Source organism: Myzus persicae, unplaced genomic scaffold, assembly GCF_001856785.1.
Source record: "Myzus persicae strain clone G006 unplaced genomic scaffold, MPER_G0061.0, whole genome shotgun sequence".
Classification (NCBI taxonomy): Eukaryota; Metazoa; Arthropoda; class Insecta; order Hemiptera; family Aphididae; genus Myzus; species Myzus persicae.
In genome coordinates, this window is record NW_019101876.1 from 1 (window position 1) to 12,009 (window position 12,009).

Genomic DNA, 12,009 nt, shown 5'->3' on the forward strand with positions numbered 1-12,009 from the left:
AAGAGTATCAATATGTTCCTCTGACTAAATAGTTAAATTATAATTTTTGGCAACAAATATAAATTAACATAATAATTACTTTGATTAGGATGAAGTTTAAACGTCGCCGCCGCCGACTCGGTGGTAATGACTCGGTATAGATACGGGGTACTGGGGGTAGACAACAAGTATGTGGTAAACTACATCATAAGACAAGAATACCAAAATATGGGAACGTGGAAATGATGCTATTATATTTTATTACATTTTCCGAGGTGGATTAAGAACATGGTCAGAAACAAATTAAGGTTTTATAATATTTATTCAACTGTTATTTTTAATAAGGTATTCCCTTATATAAACGTTGACAGTTTTATGTCATTAATCATTATAATGGTAAATTATATTAAAATTGTATTCTAAATTTCGATAATATCATGTTTTATTAATTTGATAGAAAATATTAATGTTCGTTTAAAGATCATAAAGGTAATGAACTATTAGTATTTGTTATAACCGCAATTAAAAATTTATAACTAATTGTTTTTAAACCAAATAAAATGTTGTTATTCATTACTTAATATATTGTTTGTAGGTATGCAATAACAAATACGTTAAAATATTTGTTGTATTGATAAAAAGTGTTATCTGTATGGATTCTAGTTTTCACTACAGTCCTATCACGTCATTAAAATTTAATTTTTATATTTAATATCGTAGCTATTTAATTTAAAATATGTTTTGTCTATACTATAGTATTAATATTTTAAAATTTAAAATTTAAAACCTTTATGTGATAAATAATATTCAATTATGAGATACTATTGAATAGCGAAATATATTATATTATAAAATGATTATCAATGTTAGTAAATATTATTAATTTATTTTATTTATAGGCACTAAAGCCATTCTTTTTTTTAAATGTAGGTATATATTATAAATTACTCATCATAAAATATAACTCTAGAATTGTATTGTATATTTTACAAATACCTACCAATATCATAAAACGATTTGTACAACTCTGCACTACTTTTCATAATGCATTTAAAAATGTTCAACGTAGGTTCTCATGTATTTTCTAAAATTAGTTCTTGGTGTTGTAATATTATAGTTAAATAATATATTATATAGACATAGTTGAGTTAATGACATACACACAACATGGTCTACAGGTATCGTAAATAATATCTTTTATACCTTTATCATTCCAATAATGGGATATTGGGATATACAATATACATATATTATCCCGGCGCCTTTGTAATAAAATATTATGTATAATGTGGCAGGTTACGACCGAGATTATAAAATGTTCGAATTAGTTTTTATGTATAGATATAGCCTTTAATTTCCATAAATTTCTATAGTTTATCATATTAATTATATATAGTACATAATATTGTTCATGATCGGTAGACCGCAAGTAGATCGTCCTGCAGACAAGATAAACCTTATACTGTATTTTTGCACCGTGTAATTTCTGTGTACTTTTATAAATCGGTATTCGAATCGCTGGATGAAAAAATGTACATAATATATTTAGATACCCTACGTGTTATTTTTTTCAAATTTTAAATGTTTAATCTGTTTAATCCGGTATATTTATAGGCTTTGCTCTCTATATTGTATAATAGTAGATAAAACACTTTTTTTATTCAATTTTTTCTATTTTATAGGGTCATATTATAGTCTTGCTATAGACTCACTGTTTACAAAATAACAATTGCGCATCATAGTATATTTCATTATTAATTAAAATGTTTTATTTTATTTTCGGCGTCAATTGTTGTTAGTATTCGACATTGTGGCAAAGTCTGTAGAATTTGCCACAGATTGTTAGATTAAGTATTCGATTATATTCATTTTTATACTATTAACCTAAGATGACAGGTGGTCTTGTAAAATATATTTTCCTCAAAACTTGTATACAATATTTAGGCATACACGATACTGTTGTTACATGTATGATATAACCTATATATCTGATATACCTATATACCTCAAGTAGTTTTTCACATAATTATGTATTAACTAAGATATAATATAATATACCGCAGACAAGAATGTTTTGTACCATAATTATGTTATCAAACATATAATATATTATTAATTATCACGGTGGTTGGGGTTGACCGTTCTGTAAGTAAATTATAATTGAATTAGCGTTTTTCCCTTTCAGGGTTTCTTTAATAATGAATCTTCTTATGGTCATTGCATAATATAATGTAATTTAATATTATTCACTATCTTTATCATAACCAACATATGTTCCGCTATCTCTAATCATTTATTTAGTGATAATATTTTTTTACACACGATAGAATGGAATTTGTGAGTGTTAATTTATTACAATTTTAATATTCTACGAACAATAAAAATTGTTGATTGACTCTTAAATAATTATCGACGTTTATGAAGTTAAGTAATGAACAATGTAAATATTTAATGATTAATTTTGTTTAAGTGTTTAAATATTTACCTACATCTGTATTGTCGTATGTTCTATATGTGGTGCTCTCTTACAAACTTGGAATTTGTTTACTTAGTTTCCAAGGTACGATATTTTATTTAAATAAATTGTAATTTCAAAACAATAATTATTAGATATTATAATTTACTATAAATTATTTGAATTTATAACAATGACGTTTACCATAAAATGCTATATTATACATTTCCATACAGATATTATACATTATTATCTAAAATAATGTTTTTTTAAACTGGTGGCCAGCTGTTATTAGTTATATTTTTTTTTTCGTAAAATGAATCTAAGAGTTGACGTTTTTACCTTTTTCAGTTCTAAATTTTTAATCTAAATACTTTTTAATTTTTGTAACTGTTAAATGTTAGTAATGTTACATGTAGTCATATTTATAAAAGTAATATATTTTATTATCAAATAACACGTCTATTTCAGCTTATAATTATATTATAAATTTGAAACGAAATAGTTAAATATTTAAGTGAAAGTTTGTTTTTAGTAATATTTTAAATATTAATTTTGATTTAACTATTTTAACTACACAATTAATTTACCCTTTAATAAACCCATTTATTTTTTTAAGTAATATGGTGTAATATTAACCACTTACCTAATACAAATATTCGAGTTTCAAAATTTTATATAAAATATGAAAGTAGCTATGAAGTTTACTTTAATCTTTTATGAACACATTTTTTTTTAGTTTCAAAGACTATTTATTTCATATTAAAGAAAAGTCTTCATAAATATTAGTTGATTATAAACCTATACATATTGGCAACTCAGTTTTCTTTACAGAGTGTATACGTTTTTAATTTTTATAATTACATGTTTTAATGTTTTATTTGTTTCAGTAATTACTTGATTTAAATAGCTAATACCTATCTAGTATAGAAAATCGATGAAAAGTTTTTAATGAAGGTCTTACAATCATGTCTATTTTACTTTTTTTCGGTCTGTTTTTTCCCTGCAGTTTATTGTTGTAGTTTAAAATTGTATAAGTCTACAATGCTTTAACAATATGTAGTTCATTATCAAACCAACAATGTGCTATATTAACTACTGTAGTTTTTCAAGTTAAATGATTTTCATTTAAGTACACATAAAAAATAAAATACTGATTTACTTGACTTAGGTCTAAAGTGCTTTATAGTCACATATTATTTTCTATAGAAAATTATGATTTTAATTTTTATTAACATTACTTATAATATACTACTTTATATACATTATGCATCATTCCGCAACCAGTGTAGATTTTTAAAATTAACATTTTCAATCTTGCCCTTGATAAACTATAGGTAATGGAAGCATTCCACATTTTCCGTACGTTTGGTAGATTTCTAAAAAATAAAAATGGTGTTGTTTTAGCTAAATCAATTTGTTTTATATTTTTTAAATCGATTTGATTAAATTAATCGTATTCCAAGGCTAAAATATTCGCCATGGCAGGTAAATACTTCATACTATTCTTATCGTCTTTCTATAGGCAAGCATTTATATTTCAACTCGCATATCATACGAAACGGAAAAGTTAAGGACATTTTAATATATCACAGCTATTTTCTCAGCGTTTATAAGATGTCTAACAATTATTGGTCCTTGAATATAACTGTTGATACTAACTTAGGTATACGGAAAAAAATGCTATTGATTAAATTTTACTTTTAGTAATACGGAATTAAATATTATTTTGATTTGCGTTTACCAAATTAAAGTGCAAATGTGTAAGTTTAAAATTGTATTTTTGAACATGAATTTCTGATATGGTGATGTTATGTAGGTTTATCATAATTCATGATAAATACAATGTATATTATATATATTAATGTAATGGTGGTTGTAGCTTTTTTAATGTGAACTCCAACTTTAGAAATTTATATCGATTTTGTGTTCCTTGTGCCTTTCCCACGTCTTTCATTATTTGTATTCTTTACATCTACCCCCTTTCTATTGATTCACTGCAGATATGGAGGAGAACTCCAAGCCCATATACTGTAGTTGTATTTAGATTTACTTCTATAATAAATAGTTTTTAGGTAGTATCATGATATTTAAACGCATGTTTTAATAAAAAATAAAATATTTCTCAGCAAGAAATCGTGAATGGATAAAAGCTTCCCCCCTAAAAATAACAAAACACCTACTGATTGTGTCACTCACTGTTTGGCTGTTGGTTCAACAAATAATGCTAGTTGTAGTTTTTTTCCTATTAATAAAAAATAAAATATATTGTTGTCACTGTAAGTATATTTTATTGCAAATTGGACACGTGTCCGTAATATTTAACAATCAATAGATACATACGAAATCACGGTAGCTGTAATATTATATAAGAAATCATAAAAATAAATTCCTATTGATGTTATAATTGGTTTTTTTATTTAAATATTATCAGCACCGTTTATAATAGGTTATTATATCAAATTTGCTTGCAATAATCATCGTAATTTATGTGTGTATACTTATATAGAATATTTGATGATTGGGACCATATTTTATTTTATTGTGTTATTTTTTGCCGTACGCATACATTTAATGAAATGCCCGATGATGAATAAATACGTTTTGTTATTATAATAATAAATTAAACAATATTATATTCTACTGGAACAAGTAATATATTCATAATAATATATACCTATAAATAGGTCTCTGGGAATTCGAATCACATGGTATGTGCATTATTGAGTATGTCAGATGTCTCTCGCCGACCTGTGTGTTATTAATACTGTGCTATAATCATGTAATCACAAAACAAGGCGATTTAATTTCCAAACAGATTTTGTCCAAAAAACCGTATCCATTTTAATGATCGCTTATTCGTCTTAATCCTTACATCCTATACTCAAAAGTTAGTCGTATGTATATTATTATATAACTTGGCTGAGATGTATCGCCGTGTTTGTATTTGTTTTGTTCTATTCTTGTGAACGTCTATACGGTGTACCTATTTCATAAATTAGAATACATTGATAGTTTAACTGAGATTCGAGCTTATATATTATATAGAACCTTATAAAACCATAATACAATAATTGCCTACATATTTACTAGCGCCCGTCCATTTCGATCGATTCAAGAAGGAAAACAAATTATATTCTCACGTATCAGCGGTGGCAATATGTTTGTTTTTTGATACGTATAATTATTTTGTTTTTTCATATGTATAATTATTTTGTTTATTGTTTATCCAATTCGTTGTTTTCGCTGGTTGGTCCTTGTTGATTTCGAATGATATTATAATATATTCATTGATCGCTTCAGACGGCTTTATGCTACACACAGTGCCTTCATTTGTGCTACACAAACGAAAGCAATTATTATTATAGCCCACCATGGCCTATATTATACTCGTATACTATGTCTTCGACTATGACGTCCGACGCATCTCATATACGCAGATACATTGTATAAAAAATATTCATCAACGACGGTGTTATACTGTTAATATTGTTATCGTCTAAAATTACGTATTTACAGTATATTGAACCTATAGTCGATTAGACATTCGGTTTTCAGGACAAATTGTTTATGTACATAACGCATTATGCGTATTAGAAAATAATACATTTAATAGGTGTATTGTATTATGTATAATCAATAAAAACCTTAAACCCTAAGATATATAATTTTCAATAAATAGATTAACAAGTTAAAAATCGTATAGTGCCCTTGACTACAATTAACGACCGAGATCATATCGTTAATTTTGTAATTTCAAATATTATGCTGTACCACATAATATTTTCAGTATTCCATTACTATTGTACAGCATTTGTTGGTGCTGGTCATTATAAGGTTACAAACATAAGTTTTGTATTCGACCATATTCGATCGCCCTCATCTTTGTATATTACCAGTAATACACAAACTTAATTGTTTAAAAATATAAAAAGAAAACAGAAACAAACAACTCGTTTGAATTTAAGTCACACAATTATTTAAAGCTGACGAGACAAAGTTTGAGTTTTCTTTAGGCCAGCACAGCTGCATAACCGTTTCAAAAACAAATATTTCATTTTGCAGGTTGTCAATAGTGATTAAAGTACTAGTAAATTACTTATGTAAACCATCATGGTGCATCGTATTATAATATTAAATCAACCGAGAGCTGATTAAAACGGTTTGCTCGGTGTATAGTTGCAGGTTTATTTCTCTCTGGAAAAACGAAGTTTTTGTTTTAACGATCACTGCGTTACATGAACTAAACCAGTGGATAAATAAGACTTAATTATATAAAAAATATCTGTAAATATAGACGGAATATTCGATTCGAAAAATTGCTTAATAATTGATATTTTATGATAATATATCTTCGTTTCTATTATATTCGAATAAACTTTTTGGGAATGCCCATGAGCGGTTTGCGTTTGGGTGAGCTTGTAAACATTTCAATGTGTTTAGGTGAACTTTTTTAATATTTTCCAATTATACGTTTGAGTAGTATTTTATCAATGCATTTTCCCTTTTATTTTGACAGACTTGCTGGCACTGTCCGTGAATTCCACGGGCATGATTCAAAATTGACTGTGTTTTTGTGTGTTTAAAAATCACAAATTAAATTATAATATTATTACAATTTAAAATTTAAAAAATGTATTTGTTTCTTATATTGTAACAAATGCTTATTATAAAATTTTGTTTTATACATATTATATTATTGTATCATATTCGCTCAGACTCAGTATAAAAAACTCGTCTAAACATATTGATTTTATTAGGTAAAAAAGTAATTCACCCAAACATAGACATGACGATCCAGTCCATATATCGAAAATATATTTTTGGATACTTAGTTTCTCTATACCTGATGTATAATACATAAGCAAACAATGAACTGTTTGTTGTTTACATAACAACGTCAAAACTTTTTAAGATGATGGCAGTGTACCATATTATTTTGTTTTCTTTATCCTCGGGCCCTCCAATGTTAGATTAGGTTATATAGCAAATTTGAGTTCAGTAGATCCAATTTTGTGTTGTTAGCTTTGATATAGTTTTAGAGTGGTAGACCTAATATCTTATTAGTTATAAGTAATAGGTGACTATATGAGTAATAATTGGGCTTGATGAAATTCGGCTTACAAAATACGTTTACCCGGCTGATTGCAAAGTGTATTCGTTTTTGTTGGTCTCGGGTCCTATACTTTTATTACTGTATACCCATCACTATCATGTTATTATTTATATCATACGACATCGTGTGATTATTTTCGCCCCTGACTGACCAGGTGCGGTGCTTAGAAATCACCCCTTTTTTCAAAAAAAAAAAAATGACGGTTGTATATTATTATTTATAATTGTGTAGTAATGATTATAACATTATTGAACACGACTCCTTCCCTCCAAAATTCGTATAACATATATAGTATATTTATTGTAGTAACTAATATTTGATTTACAAAGATTTTATATTTTTGGTTATGTGTTTTCCAGAGACGAAGTTAAAGTGATCGTGTACGGTCAAGGAGTAGAAACGTTCTACGCAGATATGAGTTCACTAACGCAGCAGTCGCCGCCGTCGTCTATGCAGGTGTGTGTACGGTTTGCAATAACGATAAACAAGCGTAACATTTATGCACACAATATATAAGTATATCTATACGTATACAAATGCGTATAAAATGAATGACGTACCTCCACCGCCGCCGCCGCCGAGAATCGGTCTTATAAATACGACCGTTTGACTCGCCGTGTATAACATTGCCGTTTTTTCCACCGTGTATAACATTGCAATTTTTCCGCCGCGTACCCTAAGTGCTTATATTCTCGCTCGATAAAATATGCACAAGTCGAATAATAACACCTACCGTTCTTCGGTTTTTTGGCTGACACTCATCTGCAGCTGTCTGTTGGCCGAAGTAATAAACGCTAAGCCAACAGAGGTGTGTGATATTTTTCTTTTTAATTTCGATTTCATATTCGACGGTTGCTTATCAAAAAAAAAACATTTAAATTTATTATGGCTCTCTGATGTGAATAGTTTTTATAAAATGAAAACAAAATTAATGACAAAATGGATATGTTTTCCTGCAGGTGCATCAGAAGTACACCGTAGAACGAGTTACGCCAGCTTTAGAACTCGGAGAAGGCCCGCACTGGCACTCACCGACCCGTAGCTTGTATTTTGTCGATCTCCACCAGGGCAGGATCAACAGATACCATCCGGAGTCGAACAGCTTCTTCAGCGCCAAGATAGGTACGGCTATCGATCGTCCCATTTGCGTCAGCTCTGCGCAGTAACAGTAGTCACAGACAAGCGCGGATTAAGATCATTTTTGGGCCAATTAATAATAATATATCCATTATCCATATACTGTAGGTAGTAGGTACCTAGCCAACTACCCATCGGGGGTTCACTATTGTCCGATATCGGTTGTGTGCTCGGGCCCATGGCCCCCTGCCCACGCCTTAATCCGGGCTTAGTCACAGAAATATGTTTTCTAAGTTTTAATAACCCGCAGCAGTAACTTTGTAACTGTTGAGTCGTCTACATTTTTAATTTTTAATTGGTACATTGTAACTTTCCATGTTACATTTTCATCAATCCCCGTACTCAATACGGGGATTAAGTAGACATTGAAAAAAGGATGATGTAATATTGTAATGTTTTTACGAATGAATAATAATCTAAAACTATTTGTTATCAACGAAAAATATTTCTTATCGCGATGAATAAATAAATAAATACATTGACTATGTCGAACTAAAATATAACAACTACAACAAAATAACTTTTAACTATGCGGTAACTTAATTTAGATTCTCTACGATTAACTATATATTCTTACTCTATGAGTTTTGGCAATTATACATTAGTAACTGTAACTTAGCTGCTAAAGCCTCTATAGTAACTTTCTCGCTACAAAGGATATACATGCCGATATCATTTTATAATATTTCATATACTAGAAACCGGCACGTGTAGTCAGCTACAAATGTATGTTAAATTTATGTTAATATTGTTCTTGTATTGGTGTCTGTTCTAGAGGGCTACAAAGATGTAACTCTCATCCTGCCGATCGTGGACCAGGCTGATATGTTCGTGGTCGGTCTGGGCTCTTCGCTCGGCATAGTGCAGTGGGATGGCCGTTCGAATACAACGAGTCAGCCCAAGTACGAGAAACTGATTGATGAGACACCGGGCAATCGTCTGAACGACGGCAAAGCGGATGCCACTGGTCGACTGTGGGTTGGTGAGTGTATAACATAGACGATTACATGTCAATTTTTAAAACCTTGACCTTAAGTATGGCAAATTTTAAGGCTTTGAGAAAAAATAATGTTTTAATGTATGCAACTGAAGAGGTATTTTATACAAGTCTAAATTTATTTTATTTTTATAGGTATAAGGCTGTAATGTAAAAACACTTAAAAGTGTACGAAATCACTCATTTAATAAAATAAGATAATTTTTTTGTGTTATACGCCTGATAACCGCATACAATTATTTTATAAACATTTTGGTATAACTTGACGTGGTAATTTATTTGCCCTCGCTAATATAGGGTCCATGGGTTCGGAGATGAAGGAAAATCCAGGCCACTACCACAAGCGCCGTGGTTCCCTATTCTCGGTAGAACCGGATGGCTCCATCAACAAGCGCTTGTCCAACGTGAGCATCTCCAACGGGATGGCGTGGAGTTTGGATAACAAAGAGTTCTATTACGTGGATACTTACAAGTTCGCTGTCGAGGCGTACGATTTCGACATCACCACCGGAGACCTAAGTGAGTGCCTCGCCACCGAAATTACTTTTAATATTATTATGCATGCATCACAATAATACCACGTGCGTGAATTATGTTATTGTTTTTTCAAAACGACATCAATTGCTGACGTGCAGCCAACGGAAAAGTGATTTTCGACTTGACAGCAAATAAAGTCGCCGGCGATCCGGACGGCATGACCATCGACAAAAACGGCAACCTCTGGGTGGCGTGCTTCAACAGCAATCACGTGAGTGTCGTCCGCTAAGCCGGACACGTTTTCAAAAAGTTTCATTTCGATTTTTGAAACCCACAATTTCTCGTGCGTTTAAATTATAAATTATAATTTTTAGATTTTGAAAATCGATCCCATCACCGGCACGCTGCTGACAACCGTCCAATTGCCCGCCTATCAGGTAACCTCGGCCGCGTTTGGCGGACCGAAATTAGACGAGCTGTACGTGACGACGGCCGGTTACCAGTTAACCGAAGCGCAAAAGGCCAAACGTCCGTATTCCGGTGCTCTGTTCCGAGTGACTGGCACGGGATCCACGGGCTTCGAAGGAGTGTCCGCCAAAGTACACTTGTGTCCGGCAAATCAACTGCACACGATATAAGATATAATAATAATAGCTATTATAAATTATATACTTACCTTAGTGTTAAGTACTTATTCGGTGTAAATATTACTGTTTGATTGTGTGTAGATATTTATGTATATATATATATATATATATCGTTAATTAAGGACATTATGTTATATTATTATTTTATTATTAAACCAAATGCAGCTGCAAGTATTATATGCAGATCTTAAGAAATACTACTTCTTTATTTATTATTAGATGTTAAAATTAAATTTAATATTCTATCACATCATTAAAGTACAATATTACCTAAGAGGACGTGATACCTGTATGTGTTGTCTCTGTCTTACAAGTGCGTAACATAGCAAATTGTACTCTCAGCAGAACACGTGTTGCTCCGTTAGTTTAAAAATTAGTGCGATATGACCTCTTATAAAGAGGCAACCTCATAGGTTTTTTATTATATTTTAATTTTAACGTGAGTTATGAGTATTTTAAAATTATAAATTATTTATACATCTTAAAATACTTATAACTAGCGTTAAAATAAAAATATAATAAAAAGCCTACGAGGTTGCCTAGATAATAATCTTACCTTTAGATTTTATAAGAGGTCAATTCACTTTAATTTTTAAATTAACGGAGCTACACGTGTTCTGCTGAGTGTACAATTTGCTTTGTTACGCACTTGTAAGACGGAGACAACACATGCGGGTATCGCGTCCTCTTAACGCCTAACACGTTTCTAAACACTGGATTTTCCATTACTAGCCTACGAGTTTGGACAAGTACTAATGTACTATAATGCAATCGGACATCATACCACAGATCGCTGGACATGTGTTAAGGTATTAACTTTTTTATGTTCAACTTAAACTTACCTTTGTGCTTTTACGAAATTTTAGTATAAAGCCATGCCCAAATACAATATATGTACATTTGTTTTAATAGTTATGTTTGTTTTTAATTTGCAACTGCCATCGTCAATGGAATGAATTTTAATAGAATTTATTTCTCAACTAAAATCATTTGTACGATTATTGTAAATAATAGTAGATTGGTAATCGTAGGTGGTGAAAGAAATACAATATTTTCTGATGAAATACTTTGAATGTAAATGTGTGTTCCTACTTTTGCCGTTAGGTAATATACGTACCTATCGTTGAATGGTCAATTGAGTATGGCCATACTATAAAAAATAAATAATGACGAATAACTCTGTATTTTAATTTTTTTTTTT

At 30.2% G+C, this 12,009-nt stretch overlaps 1 protein-coding gene across 2 annotated transcripts; it reads left to right on the forward strand.

Annotated features, from left to right (window-relative positions):
* The first annotated feature begins 2,350 nt into the window (after positions 1-2,350).
* LOC111030632 (regucalcin-like) lies at positions 2,351-11,003 on the forward strand. Of its 2 annotated transcripts, XM_022310224.1 has the most exons (7): positions 2,351-2,539; positions 7,910-8,006; positions 8,510-8,672; positions 9,463-9,669; positions 9,982-10,203; positions 10,320-10,432; positions 10,536-11,003. In XM_022310224.1, exons 2-7 carry the CDS (start codon positions 7,965-7,967, stop codon positions 10,797-10,799), a joined length of 1,011 nt encoding a protein of 336 aa, XP_022165916.1. In that variant the 5' UTR covers positions 2,351-2,539; positions 7,910-7,964; the 3' UTR covers positions 10,800-11,003. The 2 variants fall into 2 exon arrangements, with proteins under 2 accessions (XP_022165916.1, XP_022165915.1); XM_022310223.1 differs by lacking the exons at positions 2,351-2,539; positions 7,910-8,006 and adding an exon at positions 8,157-8,358.
* The last annotated feature ends 1,006 nt before the right edge of the window (positions 11,004-12,009 follow it).